This window comes from Pyrgilauda ruficollis, unplaced genomic scaffold, assembly GCF_017590135.1.
Source record: "Pyrgilauda ruficollis isolate IOZ18807 unplaced genomic scaffold, ASM1759013v1 scaffold19, whole genome shotgun sequence".
In the NCBI taxonomy this organism is placed as follows: domain Eukaryota; kingdom Metazoa; phylum Chordata; class Aves; order Passeriformes; family Passeridae; genus Pyrgilauda; species Pyrgilauda ruficollis.
The window spans coordinates 3,974,413-3,994,340 of record NW_024518095.1 but is presented as its reverse complement, the minus strand read 5'-3'; the positions used below and the strand labels follow the sequence as shown (position 1 = coordinate 3,994,340).

Here is a 19,928-nt window from a genome sequence, read left to right as displayed (position 1 = left end):
AAAATATGTGTTAATCTAAACTTACTTCCTGATTCTAACACTCCATACCCTGTAACCACTTATCTTCACATTTTTAAGAATTTGTACACTTACAGTCATGTGCAGCTGCCTCCTGTACCAGTTCATAAGGTTTGACTGTGGAGAGGGTGGAAGTACAGACCATTATGAGTCAAAGTTACTCACAGTTAGATATAGTGTCACAACACACCACAGGATTTGCACTACACCCATGAGACCTTTAGAAACAAAAGGGACCTACCTCCACAAACATCTGCATCTCTCCAACTCTAGCCCTAGCAATCAGTATGAAGACATTTAGGACAGCAGCTTTCACACAGGCTATAGATTTTGCACTTAAAGATAAAAGTGACCAAGAACTTAATTTCACTCAGATGCAAAATTTCGTTTTCCACTTTGGATGGTTGTAGACAATCTGCAAATATGAGCCTGCAGCCAACTGAGCTATTTAGCCTGCAGGATGGTAAAGAATCACAATATCAATGTCACTTGTAAACTCCATCAGTGAGAGCCACTTACTGAACACACCACCTTGTTAGAAATTTGCAGATGACTGTTGAAATGCTGATGTTCAGTTCTGTTTGGGGACATAACATAACCGAAAAGGCTCCCAAGGGAAATGATTTACAGCTCCTCATTCATCTTCTGACCAAGCATATTACCATCCTACACGTAATTTCAAGTACAATCACGATACAAGCAAGTGTGCATTCGGTAGTGAGACAGCATCTGCAACCATTCCCCAGTTATGCAATGTGGTACACACACCCCCTAATTATGTGATATGCATTTCAGGTCTGAAGACAACAGTATAGCTAGTCACAACAGAGGGAGGGCATGCATGCTTGTGAGGAAGTGCAGTAGAAAGTAAGATTTGGGTTATAAAAAAACCCCAACCAACAAAGCAATAAAAAAAGCCCCACCCACACAAAACCCTTGTAGTGATAACTAGGCCCACAGCTTGCCCCAGAATCCCACCTGGAACAGCTCTCTTGGCAGAAGTGATTCTGATAGCCTGGATCTGGTCTAGCTTGGCTATGTTTGTTCAAGGCCACAGAGTATCATCACAATGCATTCAAGGACTTGCATTACAGGTAACAAAAGTCATCATTTTCACATTAGTGCTCTGTATTTCATATAAACATAGACCCATCATGGTCAGCAACGCAATTCTATCACCAAGATACTTTTCTTACGACAATGTTCAGAGAAATGCATAATTTACGGAATAAATAATATATACCTGTAAAGAAACTCAGTAAACTTATCTGAAATATGAATTCAAAGCTTTTTAATACCAACACAACTTTTGTTCGAGGCAAAAATAAAATCATTCTTGTTGTTCAATATTCAGTGGAACATTCATTCCTTCAATATTGCAATTTCAAGGCTAAACATATTAATAGGGTCATAAATATTCAGATTATGTAATAAAGACAGTGAAAGCAGATGATAAAATGCCGTTAACATTCATTTACAGCAGCTGGGAAGGCCCTGCCAAATGTTGCTTTACATAACAGGTCGTGACGCTCTGACTGCATTAAGCTTTCTGATCACTCTTCCTTTATCTGCTATGATTTTGAACACAATACAAGACAGCACAGACTAACCAATGGATTTAGAAGCCCTTTCAAGCACACCACCATTTCAAAGGTTTAAAAGATTAAAACATCAAAAAGAGCCTTGTGGTTACTATGTTTGTGCTTTTGCATTTTATAGTGCAGACATGAAAGTGACATTCACATCATTCTCCATTACCTCCACAATTCAGTGCCTCCAATAAATTTTAGAAGTGCCATGCTTTAGTTTAGCCATTTGCAAAAAAGGAAGTAACTGTCAGTAACTTGAAAACATCACTGCTACCATTTTCACAAGGCATCTTGAGTACCACTGAAACATTCTGTAACGTATGCATAATCCCAGCTACAACCTACACTAATTTTATTTTATGAATTGCATCTGATTCAAGTGACAGTTATTGCTTTGCTTCAGTATATTCTGCATTATATTTCCTTTGTTTCAGAACAGTCTCTCCTACACTTAAGAAGTCAGGATTCCAAAAGCATGGATCAGATCCTGCAAGTTCTCAGGCAAGTATCAGCCAGACACATTGACTGTGGGACTAGGTCTGAATGCCCTACTACAAAAATGATGACTCATTGTTGTATTCGTTTGGCACATTCCCATGCCAAAATTAAGGCAAATTCTTCAGACATTATGGAGATTAATAGCCCTAGGAAGGTAAAGAGCTCCAGTCAGATCAACAAATTGATGTACGTGAAGTAAGCAAGGCTGTCCTAACAGGACACATAGCAACTATTCTGCTTGTAAAAGCAGTACCACTTCATTCATCCCTCCAACCCTGCCTTAGTTAGCAACTATTCAGTGCACTGAATGCATTCAAAGCCTATTCCATTAACTGACTGAAATTTTACTGCAGTGGGTCTCGAGCTCTTCCTGTAGCCAAGACACATTAGAAAGCACTGACGTGTTTTTACACAACGGAGAAGTTTCCTCAGCACCTACCAGTGCCAGTTCCACACCATCCACATGCAGCACTGCTTCAGCAAAGCACACCTCATTGCTTAGGAAACCACCTAAATACCAGACTGGGCAAAAATATTACCCATTACAGGAAAAATAAATTCCTGAAGAAAAACACCAGTTTGTTTCATCAATATTTATTTAATGTTGTGAACAAGGAACTTGGTACTCAATTTTTGGTTCAAGTACATCTACCTTCACTACACATAAGGAGACTCTTGGCAGTCTGTTCAGTCACCTGGAATTAAGCGATCTCCTCACTTTAAATTAAATCCTCTTACATTAAGTTAGAGCAGAGTCTTAACCCTGATGTAGGAGAGCCTGAAAGCTTTTGTTTTTTTCACTAAGTCAGGTTTGTTTGCACAACAACTATACAAGACGTATGTCTTCCCAAAATCACAGACTCTTCTGATGAGATTCAAAGGGGTAATTCCAAGGTTATAAACACACTGTAATAGGAATAATGGCCTGTATGATCCTAGCAACAGGCCTGAATTCCCACTGCACTACACAGGGTTTAAGTTGTAAACTAAGAAGCTCTTTTCCAGAGCATCTTGCGACAGACCTACATGTAAGATGGAGTTTTCAGTGATCATAGCTAATCCCATGATCTCCCACACTACTGATAGTTAACAAACTGAGAAAAAAAGTAATTCCAGAGATGGAAGCAAAAAAGGCAACTAAATTAAATCTATTTCCAAATATCTTAACACAATGTTAAGCAAAACCAAATCCACATAATGTGAACAGCATGTGATTTCCAAGTCAGATATTACAACTAAAAAACCAACAGATTACATGTAAATAGTTAGGGAACTAAAATTTCTATTAAGTCTTCACATACATGCAATCTCCTTATTTAAAGTATCTTCAATACAATTATAAGCATACTCTTATTCAGTAGGAAGTGCTACTAATTCATGATGCATTAGCTATTTAACTCAACAGTCAATTACAATTAAAAAAAAATTATCACATGAATAGTTACATAAATTATCAGATAACTGAATGGAGTGCAGAACAGAACTAAACTGTCCTTTCCAATGAAAAACACGCCAGTGCACAAGTTCAGAACCACACCTGAAGGATCGTCTTAAATCCACTTTTAAATTAAGTGCAAAAGACATTTCCATCTTCTTGCCTGATTCTCAGCTATGGCACTTTGCATACAGCTGTTCAAACAACCTGACCTCACCATATATAGCTGCAGCAGTAGAAGTAAAGAACAACCCCGTTAATACGCCAAAGTAAAGCCCCAAATCAGTAACAAGTAGATTGGCTTCTTGAAGGACTGTCTGCTGCCTTACAAAACAGCTCTGCAAAGGAAATAACCCGATCAGCTGTCATGACTGATAAAAAGTTCTTCATTTTTCCTCCTTACAGATATATTAATGCACAGTAATCATCTCTAGTCACTAAACCCCAAAACATTCACTGTTATTTGACTAAAACCTGCAGGTTTGCCTTGGTAATATTTGCAGATCAACTGCCCTTCTTTCCTCCTTAAACATCAGTTGAAGTAATTTTTCTGCCTGCAAAAAAACCCCCAAAACCCCACACAAAACAAAACCCCAAACCCAACTCTTCACTGATATGAAATAAATCAGGAATATTTGCTGAGTAAGATTATTCTGGCTGCAAAAAAAAAAAAAAAACAAAACTGTTGTGAATCTGCAACTCAGGCACCTGGGGTCCAGAATTGCCATGGGACAGAGGACTGACTGCTGTATGCAGGGAGTGCTGCAGAAAGCAAAGGTTCAGGCAAACAGACATTCATCTGTGAACGTTTAAAATAATGCTGAGCAAACAGTTCTTTCACAGATTATCTGCAAAACTAGAGACAAGCTACCAAAAATTGGTGCAAATCCTGTAAGGGCTTTAAGATCAGAAATCATTACAAAGGAAAGAGCTGTGTTTTTTTCTGTATACTGTGACAAATAAATAAGGGAGCCTCTGAACAGTCCCCCCTCCAGACTAATAAAGTAAGTATTCTTAATTTAGAATGGTCACATAATTATCTCAATCCTACAGTCCTCCTCCATTTCTTTAAAAAAGCAGAGCAGGAACACACTCTTGCTGGAATTCATAGAGAACCCTATCTCTCTGGTGCCTGCTCTAACTACCAGGCAATGGATTCATAATCACCCTGTAAATAATTAAATATTCATTAAGTCTAGGAAAGAGCTTGAGAGCTTCAACAAACAAGAAACCAGGGAGACTTGTCCAAGAATACTCAGTTCCTTAGTTCTCAGAGCAATCATTTGCAAGGTGGGAGATCTGTACTCAAGACTCAATTTTGAGTAAGAAAAAGGTAGCAAAATATGGAACTGAATTCACGCAAATGCTGTGATCCCTAGGAAGGATGCACTGATCAGATTCCTGATGCCGCAATTTCATACATATCCTCACATAGCTCAGCAGAAAAAGCAACATTTTTAGGTCTACTCTGGTGGCAACTCAGATGACATCAGCATGGATGAGGCTGGCACTTTGTCTCTGCCAGCTGCAGGCAAGGCAGTTTGTGGTCTATAAATATTAGAGATGCTGCATTTCAAACTATACTACAGAATAAACACGTAGGCCAATATGTGCAATCACACAAACATACCAACGCCTCAGAAGCGTGGCAGCAACCAAACTAAATGTGGCATCTGAAAGGCAAACACAAGCTAGAGCTCTTTTATGAATTTCATCCCATGGGATATTTTACACCCTAAGCCTCTTTGAGCCTCCATGGAAGACTGAAAACTGCTACTGTAGCCTGAAAGTCTGTCCTCTTAGGCCTGAGCAGAGACCCCAGTAGCCCTCCACCCACAATTACACAGGCCATCTTGGAAGCAGCAGGGAACAACATAGAGCTATTTTGAACTGCCAAGCAGGCCACTATCAAAGCATGTGCTTGCAATCTCATTGAACAGTCCCTCTTAACACCCATACCCTCTCACCAGCAACCCACTAGTTGGCTTGTCAGGGAATATATATTGGAGGAATTACACTTTGGCTGTTATTTCCACTGATTTTTTTCCATTTTGATATGTAAAAGAGGGTTCTTGCTCAACACTATGGTTGTCCAGAAAGGTTTCCCAGAGATGTGAGTCTCTCCTCAGTGCTCAGCCAGATCACGCAGTAGATCCTCCTTGAAGTTATGCTAAGGCAGGTGGAAAATACTGTGACAGGTGAACATGACATTTTAAGGGCCAACTGTACCTGAGAAATTTGGTGGTCTTCTGTAATGCAGGTTACAGCACTAGAGGATAAGGGAAGAGCAATATGTCACATACCTTGGCTTGTGTAAAGCACTTGATGCTATCCCACAAGACATCCTTATCTCTAACCTGGAGCCACATGGATATGACATATGGACCACTTGGTCAATAAGGAATTGGCTAGATAGTCTCACTCAAAGAGTTGTGGTCAACAGCTCAACATCCAAATGGAAACCAGAGGCACTGAGTTGTGCTCCTCAGGGGTTTGTACTGGGACCAGGGCTTTTAGACATCTTTACTGGTGACACAGAAAACGGGTTTGAATGCACTCAGCAAGTTTGCAAATGACACCAAGCTGTATGGTGTGGTTGACGTGGAAGGAAGTGATGGCATCTAGAGGCACCTAGATTGGCCTGAAAGGTGGGCCCCTGCAAACCTCATGAAGTTCAACAAGGCCAAGTGTAAGGTCCTGCATGTAGGTCAGGATAATCCTAAGGACAAACACAGATTGAGCAGAAAATGGACTGAGAGCAACCCTGAGAAGGACTTGGGCACGCTGGTTGACAAGAAGCTCAACGTGATCTGGGAATGCATGTTTGCAGCCCAGAACACCAAACACATCCTGGGCTGCGTCAAAAGGAGCATGACCAGTGTGCCAAGGGAGATGATGCTTCCCCTCTACTCTGCTCCGGTGAGACCTCACCTGGAGGGCTGCATCCTGCTCTGGGGCCACCAACATAAGAAGGATGGGGACCTGCTGGAGCAAGTCCAGAGCAAGGCTATGAATATGATCGGGAATCTGGAGCACCTTTCCTGTGAGGACAGGCTGAGAGAGTTGGTGCTGTTTGGTCTGAAGAAGAGAAGGCTCGGGGAGATGTCAGAGCAGCCTGCCAGTAACTAAAAGGAGGGAACAAGAGAGCTGGATAGAGAATTTTTACAAAGGCATATAGTCATAGAAGCATGGGTAATGGCTTTGAACTGAAAGAAAGTAGCTTTAGATTAGATATAAGGAAGAAAATCTTTACTGTAAGACAGGTGAGGCTTTTTTTTCTCATTAAAGCCACACAATCAATTTCACAAGGCATAGTCTGTTGCACCATCCCACATGTAAAGTGGGAATATTGCTTACGAAGCACAGAATCTGACCCACAACTACAATATCATGGCATCAGAAGTGGCTGGCAATTATAGGATTACAATACAGTCCACAATAATCCGATGAGCTCAGCTGCAGATGCACATAGACCGCTCATCGCAGGCTGCCACAGAAGAAGTGATGCTGGGCATGCACGACAGTGCTCGCTGCCACCAGGCTCCTCCACGGCACCCTGGGAAGAGAGGAGCACCTAAGCAGGTGGGGACTCGCTACCTGCACTCGGCTCCCTCATCTTTTCTGCACAGGGGAACCTTCTCCCACTCTGCACATGGCTGTGATTTTAATGCTGAAGGATCTGAGCAGATCAACATTTGGATTCTATTTTCTGTCATTATATTAAGAATCTCACTAATTTTATGCGCTGTTATTTAGAAATTAGGAAGGCAAAATAAAGACAGCCCCCAAAAAAGGTACACAATACAAAGAACCCTATTACATTGGTCTTATCTCAAGTAGTCTGCTAGGCAGCAAGCACATCATAGCTGTCAAGTTCTTAAATATACCAGTTATCCATATGCCAACACACACAAAAGCTAGCTTTCTGCTACACAGCTGGCTCCTCAAGAAACTAGTATTATTTAAGCCAAGAATGCAGACACCAATTTGCAAAATACACAAGGCACCTATGGACAAGAGCTTATACACTCTCATTTCTATTCATTAGCAAATCAGTGATTTGCAAGAGGTAGAGCTTGCTGTACTGTCTAACCACTTACAGCAACCTTGCTGTAGTAAGAATGCTATGATAAGGGTTAAGAACTTTTTCTTTTTAGCATGCCTTTTGAATGCCTGCAGAAATACTTTCAAAGAAATAAAAGTAACTTTATGCCTAGCAACTTAGTCACAGCAACTAGTCACAGAAACCAGTATGAAGCGTATGACAAAAGCCACCACCCCTCTTTTGGGGTGGTTTTTCTTGGTTTTAGTAGCACAAGCAGAATAACAGATCATCCTGATCTATATTTTAAAAATTCAATTAAGTAACTTGCAATTGTTTCAATTTCTCCATTACTGTGTAAAACAATAACTTAACTGTTGAGTTAGAAAGTTTCAGATGAGATGCCTGCTCATCTTGGTACTGAATGAACACTTATTTCATCTTGCCTCTGACCTGATGCTTTAGATTGTTTATCCTCTCTGTGCTTAAAAAAGAATCAGAGGTGAAAAGCAGAGAACAGCAAGGTTTGAAAAAAGATACGCTGTCGAAAGAACAGAGTCATACAAGAGCTATCACTGAATCTTATTAGACTTCTGATGTACTCTGTACTTTGTAAACATGAACAGATTCCTCTGATTTTCAGGAAGCAGATACTCTGGAACTGGCTAAAACAGCAGAGACTACTTTCTTTTCACCACATGAAAGAATGTACACTGCAAAGTGAAAGGGGATCAGTCTCTCTCCTTATTTACTTTTACACACTGAGCAAATCCAAAGTGCACACCACTCCGTTTGTGACACCCTGGAAGAAACATGCAGCAACTCAAAGACTCCCCCCAAAAGACAGCACCAACTAACTGCTAGAAGATTTTACATGCAGAGTAATTTGGATGAGTAAGCACTGAGTCAGTTAAGGAGTCTGGATAGTTTACATGAATCTCCAGTCAGTTTTGTTTCCCACAACAGCTAATTATGTAAAGGGTTACAATCATTACTTCCTGGAAGTCATCATCCAGTAAGCCAGCTGCATTTGCTTTTTATTCCCAATATAGCTAACAAGAAATACTGCACCATAAGTGTTCTAATTATACTTTTGTAACTTCTATTTTACAATAAAAAAGCCACTTAGGTCTAGTGTATTTTGAGAATGTTTTGGTTAATATGCTAATACAACTCCCTTGCCTGCTTGTCAGCACTTCTGCATCTATAAAGGAAAACCTCAGGAGGCTGCAACTGAAACTAAAGCATGTTTTATTGGTCAATAATAGATAACATAACAAAGTTAGCAGGAATAGTCTAACTGGCGAATCTATGATCACACTTCTAAGCAAGTTCTACTGAATCTTTTTTGAGAAAAATAGACAAAGAAGAAGTATTTTTTCCTTCTCACCACCTTAATTAAAAGCAACCCTCCCAGATGCTATGATCAAAGTAAACACAGATAACGAAGCCATATACCTTAGGAGAGACTTCATTAAAGACAGATCAATAGCACTGTCCTGCACTGGATAGAGTTTAGAGTAAATAATACAGACCATCTTCAATTTATTTCACAGATATGATTATTAAAGAGTCAAATCATAAAGCATACATTTTCTCCACAACATTTTCTTAGAGTATTTAGTGGGTTTTCCCTTCCTACCTGCAACATCTACCTCATTAACATGCACCTAAAGCTGGGATTATTTTATTGAGCCAAGTATGAACTACAGCAAGCATTTACACCTTCCAGAGAAGACAGAAGAATAACATGAAGTCATGGCCAGGCCCACATACAAGCCAATTCTTGGAAACAGGACATCAGATTTGTTTCCAAACATATTTCCAAAATGCTCTTCATTTTTCACAATGACATTACATCTCAATCTCAGGACTTATCAGTCACCTCTAGGTAAAATTCAGGTTTCCAGCATGTTGTACAATGCAAGACTGAATATTGCATCTTGAAATTCATACAGGTATATGCCTGAGAAATAGTGACAGAAGAGAAAAAACGAGAGGGAAGGAGTTCTTAAAGAGATCTTCCTTGATCAGTTACAAAACTGAGATTAACTGAAAATGGCTTGAGAATATGAGTGCTTTGCCTGGACAAGATGGATTAGTGGGCAGAGCATAGGTAACACACCTTTAGCTTACCAGGTGGCTGTAACTCACTTGTGACACATTTCAATGTCTATGAGAAGATGACTTCCACAAGCTGCAGAAAACAGTCGATTCCGGAGGAAGTAGTGCCTCAGGATTATGGCTCCATTACAACAGATCAAAGTGAATTGTTTGCCTTAGAGCACTCCCACAGGACCAAGCCACCACACAAACTGCCAGAACTGCCTGCAGTTGTTTAAGTCTTGGAAACAAAGGAAAAAGCAGTGATAACCAACTTCTTTAGTTTTGGTGCCAGATACAGCCTTCATAATGTAAAAGATACACAGCAAGCAGTCTTCCTGTGCAGACAGCTCTGTCTCTTACCCAAGACATGGGCCCATGCTCTCAGCAATGGCCTTCTGTGATTCATCCCAAGTATCTGCTACTGCAGAGCCCACCAGCCTCATCCCTGTTACTGGTACACAAGCAGCCATGCCAGTCATTGCACCTTCAACCACTGCCTCCAATTTTCAGCTGTTGCTCTTCTTCCACATCCCTGTGTATGTACCTACACACACACCCACACCCACAATCTCTTGAACCTCAGGGTGTGTGGCACAGTGCCCAAGAGACAAAAAGTGGGGAAAGAAAAGATGAAGTAACTTCAGGAACAAGAGGCCGTTCATGACTTGCAGCTCCCAGACTGAGCAGCACAGCGCAAGGTCAGCCAGCCTTGCCTCAGAGATGGCCAGCACTCGATCGCATCGGCCCACACAGCTCCCAGCGCAGTTCGGGGCAGAGCCCTGGAAGGGTCGGGTCCGTACACGGTGAGCTGGGAGAAGCACCCACAGAGGAAATGCTGCCTAAGACTAAACCCTGCAGGAAGCAGAGGCGGCAGCACCCCGAGCACAGGCAGCTCTGCTACACATTTAGCCTAATCGCTCACACACAAACAAGCCCCCACACTCCAAAGCCTACTTTGCCCTGTGAAAGCCAAGCTGTAAGAGTAGATTAGACTCTAATAGGGATTAATACAAATTAAGGTAGCAGCGATTTCCACTAGGGACACCAGAAAGGTTAGACGTGGGATAGCATGACAGGTAGATGTAGGAAGCATTGGGAAAAGAAAAGGTAAACGGAAGAACAAGTAACACAGGAGCTTGTGTTGACACCTGCCTGGCTCTATTTTTGCTCTCCCTCGTGTCCATCCCTGTCCAAAGCAGAGATGAGACATGCTGCACTGTCAAGTCATGGTCAGTGATTTCTAACAGGCTGTGTAATGGTCAGGAGCGGATTTCTTATCCAATCTCAACAGCGCTGACCCACTTTCTTCCAGCACTATCATCCATCACCTCTGACTGACAAAGAGCCCAGTTAACAAAAGGGAAAACCTAACACAAGCAAAGTCTGAAGCAGAAAATGGAAAGAAATTTGGATCCCACTCTGTCTTACTGCAGCCACTTCAAAGCTATGTTTAATTTTATTAGCAACTAGAACTCCAGTTCATTAAAAAGTGACCAATAAAAGATAATGGCAGGAAATTAAGTGACCTTAGCATGATTTAGAGCATTGCTCTGCAACAGCAAAACTGCACAGAAAGTAAGCTTGGCAAAGAAAAAAAAAAAAGCCTCAAAGAAGTGATCATAAAAAGTTTCCAAATTGCTTCAGAGTCCGAGGCAAGTTAAAACTTCATGCTAGAGACTAACAAAAATGTGTATCTGCAAAACATATGCATTAAATATGCATTATGAGTGCCATACTGCCAGAAAGAAACACTGTTCAGACAATCCATTCACTACCTATCTTTTCATGTGTGCTATAGTAATCAAGACTTCATTCACCTTTAAATTCAAGTAAAATAATGTAGTTTCACTGTGCTGCAGGAACACAGCACCTACAGTGTGTGGTCAAACCAAGAAAAAAAGTGTACTTTCCTGACTCTTTGTCGTATTTTCAAAAAGACATGAAGAAAAGGTGGGGTTTTTTTCTTTAATTACATAGAAAGACTAAGAAGCCAAAACCTCTGAAGTTCCTGAGTCATGACCTTTGGGAAGCAGGCATTTTGTAGGGCTCCCCCATAACCCAAATACTTTGGTACACAGCATAGTAATAAACCAAGTCCCTTCGTTTTCATTCCAAGAATGCTGTGGAAGAGTAAGAGTACTGAATATGCTGGTTAACTAAAAAACAAAACAAACAAACAGAACAAGACAAAACCCAAAACCAACCAAACCCAAAACCAACCAAAAAACTGTTCAGTTTATGACTGAACTGTCTTGCAGATACCCCTTTCAGCTGCATAGTCAACTACAAACTCATTAACATTTACCTGGGCAAACTCATTAACATGTACCTGGGCAACTGGAGTTTGTACTCTGAAAGGAAGGATCAGAGAGCTGGGAGAAAATGGTGGGGGAAAAGATAAGGAACTTCATTAGACAACATAACTCCAACTGGAAAATAGCATGGAGAACAATATCCTTCCTGTATCAAACAAAGTACTGTGTGCGGTCAAGTTCTTTGACCAGAAAAATTTCTGCTAAACCACACTTGATAAACTTGAACTTTGAAAACTGGCATCTATTCATCAGCTTTTTTTAAAACAAACCTCAAGAATTCTGGCATCATCCAAGGTACCAAATGTTTCATTACAAAGACTTTATTCAAAATAGCTATCAGTTTACTAAAACAACAGCCGAATTTGTACTTCAGAACTCAAGTCTTTTCTCAGAGAGGCTTCTGTTGTTGTTTTAATGTGAAGTAGAAATTCAGCTCCACAATTCAGAATTTTCGTTTTCCATAAAAATTAGTTAGGCAATGTAATACAGCCTGCTACCAAGTTCTTTCTGATGAAAAATAGGAGTATTTTGTTCTGAAGAAGACCATGCAAATATTGATCTTGGGGAAGTCTTTTCCTCTGCAAACTGCTTTTGGGCTTGCATTTCCAGTAGATCAATTCCAAATGAAAAATTAAGGTGGAAATAGGAAGGATCTAAGCAGCTCTTCCCTCAGCCGTTTCAGTCAGAGATGCAGTTGCGTAAGAAGGCTGAGACTTAAACTGCAATGATTCTCAACAGTTCACACCATACGGAGATCTCTCTGAATAGACAGGCCTGATAATTAGTCGGTACAATGCTCACCTAGTCAAAGCACATTTCTCCTGTCCATGGAAGGCCAGTTACAAGCCCTAAGAAGGCAAACATGCCAGTGTAACATTAATGATCGAAAAGCTCTGGAGCAGTATATCCCTAATCCTCTTGCTCCTCCAAGACACTTATTTTTCAGAGGATAAATTTCCAGAGGGAGTCAGGTATTCAAGATCTCACCAGCTCACCCTTTACCATACTCAAGACACCCACTCAAAGACATCAGAGGATGATTTCTTCACTAGTATGAATTGCTCAGTAACTTTATCAATAGACATTGCTTGACATTATCAGCAGTACCAAGGAGCACTGACCCTCAGAATACAAAAAGTAAGATAGGCTACTATAGGCAACTGAGCCTTGAGTTAAGCCATGCTGTCTGTTAGTCTAATAGGGTCATACAGCAGAAAGTTAATACTTGGCTCATAACTATACCACTAGTCTGTTGCTCATCTAAAAAGTATTCCTTCCACTTTCTAGCTCTAGTTGTATCCCCCACCCCAGCTGCAAGGTTGGTAAAACTACCTCTAATAACTTCAGAGTGCAAATAAAATTACCACATTCTTCAGAAAAACATAGATACAACTTATACTGTGGATGACCAGGAATATTTTATTAGTTATGTTACTTTCCAGGTGCCTTTATGTCTACAAAGTAAGGTACCTATGCCATTATAATATTCTTACATTTCCCAAAACAACATGTATAGGTATCCAGTTAGACAGATCTAACTTCAGTATTAAAACATCCTTAAGAAATATTCTTCTGCTTTCTATACAATGTGCAGGGAAGTAAACGCACTTACCTTAGTGATTCAGCTGGGACAGTTCTTGACAGAAGGTAGACTGAAGAACAAGGATATTGCAAAAAAAGGTGCAATAAAACGCTCTACCCAACAAGTCAGAAGTACTTTGTTTACTTCAGCTTAACAAACAGGTAACATTTACAGACTTTCTGCTGTTCCTGCATGACCTCTACTAAAGCAATAGACAATCTAGTGATACTAAAATCCAAGGAGAATATGTCAGTTTACACCACCCAGGAACCAGGCACGACAATTAACATCTGTTACTGCTTCCTATTTGAGGAGTTAAGAGCAGAAAAGCTATGTGAAGAATGGCACTACCAAATCCTCATTTCCAAATATGGCACCACATACATACCCTACAGGGCGTGTACACTGCAGGCCCCTCTTCCTTCAGTATTAATACTCAGACATCTTAGGGCAGGGTTTCCAACTGCACACATCAGTGGCGCGGTTTCTGAAGCACTAATGCTTGTGCTCAGTGCAATCTCACGACAAGGTACGGGAGGTACGTGCTGCTGCACTCCTGTGCACACGCCTGTCCAGAGGACCCCAAAGGGCCAGTCTGCTCCCAGCTGTCCACATCCTTCAGCAACTAAACACATAAGCCAGCCATTGCAAACACCAGAAATCACAGGCAGCAAAAGCAATTTGGCCACACCCTTTCTCCTAACCTAATATAAGAAATTCCAAGCAGTATATAGGGTTCTGACTTTCCTGAATTTACATTCCCTTAAAGCTATCTTGCTGGCTAATTAGGGCTGATTTCTTAGGCCTTTAACCCTCAATATCAAAAAGATTTTCAAGGTATCACAGAGTGGTATCACTGTTTTTTTATACTATCACAGCTGGTGTCAAGCAGGATTGTATCTTAGCACAGACAATTCTTGCCATCTGAAATACAATTGTAGTGTTGCTGGTTAAAGAAAAAGCATCTAGCCCAGCATACCTTTCAAACAGCTGCTGATCAACAATTCCAGCAAGACAGTTGGGTGGGACCAGACTGCACACACCCCAGACCACCACAAAGAAGCAAAGCAAGTTAAAATTCCTATTAAGCTATATTTACAAATGCCACCTCCCTCTGCAATTATGATGGAGGACCATGACACCAAAGGAGAGCCAGGTTATCAAGAGAACTTCATGCCTTCATCTTTATTGTCTTTTGAAACAATACAATAGATGTAGCTGAAGGGCATGGCATCTTTTCTTCATTATTCAAAAGAAAAGACTGGCATATATAGCAACTGGCTGCAGATAATAAAGGCTAAGCCTTTAACAATCAAGTTAGGAGGAGGCAAAGAACAGTCTGCACACTGTGCAATGAGCTTAAGATCTCAAACATTTTTTATGCTCAGTGACCAAGACAAATCTGCACCCTGTCCAGAGAGGAAAAAGCGCCAGCCCTTCAAGGGCTCAATGGCAGTGAATACACCAGCTATGTGAGAACTGTCTTGGCCCTGCCCATGTCAGACAGACACTTGAAGCGTGGCCCACCTGCCAGCACAGACCCCTCACTGCCTCACTGCCCACCTATTTGGCGGATTTTAAGCACAGATCCTTTTCTGGACACAAAAAGACTTTCAATAGTGACAGGTATTTTCACAGAAAGTTAAGCTTAAGAAGGAAAAAACTCAAAAATTACCTCTTTACTTTTAAGAGGAAAAACCCCAACAAAACTACAAGCATTGCCTTGAAAAATTGATGTCATAGGATCAAGTGAGAGGGAAATATATTGTGCAAGTACACAAAGTCAATAAATCTTTCAACAGCTGAGGAGTGGTCCCTCCCACCCTGTTCCAGATGCCTCATATAGAAGGTCCCCAGCCCATGCCTGCATGGAGCAGGAAGGCTGTTCCTGAAGCCCACGGACCTGCATGAGGACATGCTCCGTCTGTGCACATCGCAGACTCTGGGCAGCATCAAGGAGGGAACACCCTACCTCTGTGAAGAGCACACCAGCATCATTTTAAAAAGCAGAGAGTTCAGATGTTGCATAGCTTTTTAAATGCCGTGTTTCACGTTCGCATCCATCCCTGGATTTATTACAATTTATATATTGTGCAATATTTTCCCCGACAGCACCCAAAAGGATGCGCACCAAGAGACCCACACCCCACTGCCATGTCGCTACTTTCCCAATCTCCGTTCCACCCAAGACACTCCCAGAAGGAAAACGCTAGGCGAGGAAACTCGAGGGTCTGGAAGCGCCGGTGGCTCAAGCCAGGATCTGGCGGCTCTGTCCTTGGCACAATAGTTGGATGCGATACAACCGGGCGATGCGAGGCTGAAATACTTCCTGGGATGGCTGAATGGGCTCATTCAGTACTCAAGGGTAATTCTTTATTAGCCATCTTCTACAGCCCAGCACAGAAACTACAGCCCTGAGGGGAGGGTGGGAGACACCAGCCATGTGCCTCAAGAAAGGGCAGGCTTAGCATTGTCTCTCGCCCCAGTAATTGACAAGCTTTTTTTTTTTTTTGTCCTCCCTTTCCCCTTCCCTCCCCACCCCCCCGGGCGTTACCGAAGCCGGTGGAGGAAGGGAAGGTGCCCGGCCGGGGAAGAGCCGCCGCAGCTGCCGTCCGGCCCGGACCCTCGGACCCACCGGCGCCGATCGGAGCGCTGCGGCGGGGAAAAAGCCTCCGCCGCCCTCTCTCCGCTCCCTCCCGCCCGAAGTTCGGGCAACTGGGACCGGCCGCCCCGCCGGTGGTGGCGGCTCGGCCGGCAGCCGGAGAAAGGGGCCGGCAGGACGCCCGGCCCCCGCGGCGGTTTTCCCGCTGCCTCCCCGCTCTTACCTTTCACTTGACTTTCATACTCCGCTATAATCTCTTTGTCCTTTTTGAATCTGCTCGGGGTTGACATTATCCACTCGCTTCTTCTGCTTCTCCGCCTTGTTCTAAATTATTATCACTAATTATTCTTGTTTATCTGGAGGAGCTCCCAAGTTGTGTCAGGCGGCCGCACGCCCGAGCGAGCCGGGGAGGCGGCGGGCGCTGGCCCCGCGGGAGCGCCGCCGGCACCGGAGGCGGCGAGGCGGGGAGCGGCGATCAGACTAACCCCGGCGCAGGCACCATCGCCTCCCGGCACCGCCGCCGGCAGCAACGCGGTCCGCGGCTCGGGGCCGCCGCAGGGCGGGGCGGCGGAGCAGCGGCCGCGGGGCACTCGCTTCCACTAGGCGAGGGCGGGGGCCCGGCGGCTGCGCCCCACCATTGTTATCTGTCCGCACGCACCCGGGAGAGAGGAAGGGAAGCAGGGAGAGAGCGGTGGGCGGGAGGCAGGCGGCCGCGCTCGGCCCGTACGCCAGAGACACTGGTTACAGCTGCCGCCGCTCTCGTCTGGCTGAAAACTCGGGGCCGGCGCCCCGCCGTGACTAACCCCGGGCGGCAGCGCCGCGGCGCATGTCCCAACCTCGCGGGGCGAGCAGTCGCCGGCTCGGGGCAGCTCCCCCGCCGCGCCCTGAAGAGGTGTCTCCGGGAATAAACTTCTCCCCGCCCTCCCGCCGCTGTCTCCTCCCTTCCTGCCTGCCCTCTCGCCTCCGGTCCTCGTCCGCCTTGTCCGCCCCCTCCGTTTCCCCGTGGCCCCGCCGGCAGCCGCTCACCGCCCGGGGCCGGACCCGTGGGTGCAGCGCCCGCTTGCCCGGCCGGCCCGCAGCCGGAGGCCCAGCAGGCCTGGGGGCTCGGGCTCGGGTGGGAGGAGAGAGACCCCCGCCCCGCCGCCCCCATCTAGCACATGGTGGCCGGATGCTCTCGGGGGACAGAGGTGTGAGGCCGCGATACGGTTACAGAAGGCCCTTGATCCGGCAGGGAAAGTTAAAGCCCCGTGCTGCCGTCAGCACCAAGCCGCCCGGGGAGGGGGAGCCCGGAGGGGACAAGTAGCCTTTGGGGACACCATGTGTCTCCCCAGTGTCTCCGAAGAGAGGGTACGGCTGCACCGGTGGGGGGCATAGGGGCCCGGACCCAGAGGGCTAGAGCTTGGCAGCACCCAGGGGATGAGCTGCACCCTCAGCACGGCAGGTCTTGCTTGCACTGCTTTGTCTGCTCGGTGCTCTCCTGCGGATGTAGCTTGTTCTCGAGGGCAGGAGCGCCTGTGTGGGGCATTCCCCACATCTCCTGCAGGAAACAAGCAAAGCTGGGCAGGAGGCCACTCAAAATGGTGCTGCCTTGAGCTGCTGTGCATGGCACACATCGGGGCTGGCCCTGTTGTCTGACAGTCATGTTCAATGTCAGCCTCGGAAGGATGGATTCCAGCCCAGCAAGTAGCGGTGCACGGCCCTCGCCAAAAAAACTGGGACTCGGAAGATGGGAAGAAGATCATCCAGAAGGGCAGGAATAGCTGAAATTTGGAGCATGGGACAAGTTGTCAAAAGGGCATAAGTGACCCTGGCATACCCTTGGTCCAGGGTGCCTCCAGCTGCAGTGGGGACGGCCTCCTCTGCCTGAAGAGCTGGAACTTGGTTCAGCCCTTGGAGACTGTGGAGGATGAGAGCTGGCTGCCAGCTGTGCAGGTGAGTTGAGACCATGCCTGCCAGGAGTCAAGCACAGTGGTACACAGAGCTGGTAGCCACACTTCTCTAAGGTCCCTGGCTGCAAGGCTAGAGATGCAGAAGGGCTCAAGTGTGGCTCAGGTTGTACAACCCATTTTTCCCCTGGGTGCTCTGAAACTTTGCTTTTGCCAGAGAAGAGCTTTCTGGGGAAAAAAACCAAACCAAACAAAACAAACAAACAAACAAAATAAAACAACAAAAAAAAAACCACCACATTGAAAAAGCAGAGTGATGGACATTGCTGCCTTGTGATGAACAGAGAATGTGGCTGTCATTCATGGGTCAAAGCCAAACGTCAATGCAGGGCACAGCTTCAGACTTTGAGCTGCAGGGAGGTCAAAATTTCAAAAATTCCAAAGATAGTGGCTGTATAATTTTTGCGGTGGAAGTTCCCAGAGATCCTGTCCTGGACAGCTAGCTCTGACACTGCCAGGACCTGACTCTTTGGGACAAACAAGTGAATTGTGGGATGATCTGCAATTGGAAAAGTTCAAGGGATTTGAGCTTGAGTGCTGGGGGGACCTGCTGCTCAGAGAGCAATGGCACAGTTAACTCTACTCATGCAGACGTTCTTGCTTGTGTTTATATTCTTATAAGCAGGTTGCCTTGGTGTTAGAGTTGCTCACTTGCACACCTCTGCATTTCAGCAGTAAGTGTACATCTGTCCTTTGCAGTTCATCTTTCATTAAGTACCATGTTCTTCCTGCTAGGGGATCAGGGTAACAGGATTCCTGTTCCCTTTTCCATCTTCATGTTTTGTTCTCTGTAATTTTATTACATGTCTTCATCTTGCCCTCCCAGTGCAATCTTTATGCACTCTGATCCCAATCCAGTTCACCTAACACTGTCTTAGCACAGGAGGTTATTGTCTAAAACCAATTAAAAAATTTAGGTTGGATAGTCAAATTACATCCCTTGAATAAGAAGCCCAGCCTCAAAAGAGCAGTCATCTCTGTAATCCCAACCACTTTGATTTTCATCTCAACCTTTGATGCCAGCATCTTGCTTCCTGGCTGTTTGAGTCCATCTGTTTGGCTGGGGACTGGCTGATTTACAAGACAGTGGGCTGTGTTCCCTGGGAACACAAGGCACTAGCTGGAGATTAGCTGTAAGTCTTGTCTGGTCTTTCAGAGCGCTGTGTTTTAGCAAACAGGACAGGGAACAATGCTCAAGTCCCCTTCTATCCTGTGTGAGGTTTTGCAGGCTGGCGCCTCCAGCCAAGCCAGTCCCTTTCTCCCTTACCTAGGACTTGGGCATGCCCAAACTTGGCTGAAGTTGGGCAAACCATGCCCAACTGTGGCTGAAGGTGTAGAAATGTTCTGTGTGTCCTCTCCTGAGTCCTGAAGGATGCAGCCCCCACTGAGCCTGTGCTGGAAAGACTGTGAGAAGAATGGTGCAGAGATAGGCTGAATGCCCATGCCGACACCATCCATTCCCTCTGCACTAGATCCTACATCCAGAGGATCAGCCTGGCTCCACAGAGCCAAAACAGAAGCTGTGGACAGATTATGTTATTGCTTGAGAAGATGAAGAAACCACCTTTGGGCTCTGGAGACTGACCTCCCTGTATTCAGCCACTCAGCTCAGGGCTGTGTGTCTGTAGCAAGACCACTGAGGAAGGATGGGCCAGCGACCCAGCAGGCTTGAGTGTACCAGGCTTAGAGCTGCAGAGATTCTGGATCCCTGAGTTAGGGTTGGACTCCAGGATAACCAGGATTGAGCTGGCTGAGAAATCTGATTCTGGCCCCCTGTCCCTGTTCTCCCCCTGCT

The 19,928-nt window shown here is 44.5% G+C and overlaps 1 protein-coding gene across 1 annotated transcript in view; it reads right to left on the bottom strand.

The window, feature by feature from the left end:
- The window catches only part of SRGAP1 (SLIT-ROBO Rho GTPase activating protein 1), a 138,875-nt gene extending 121,824 nt beyond the window's left edge, over positions 1 to 17,051 (bottom strand). Inside the window, exon 1 of the mRNA XM_041465689.1 lies at positions 16,411 to 17,051. Within this exon, the coding sequence (XP_041321623.1) occupies positions 16,411 to 16,477 (67 nt within the window). The 5' untranslated portion in view covers positions 16,478 to 17,051. The remainder of the gene's footprint in view (positions 1 to 16,410) is intronic.
- Between the last annotated feature and the right edge of the window lie 2,877 nt (positions 17,052 to 19,928).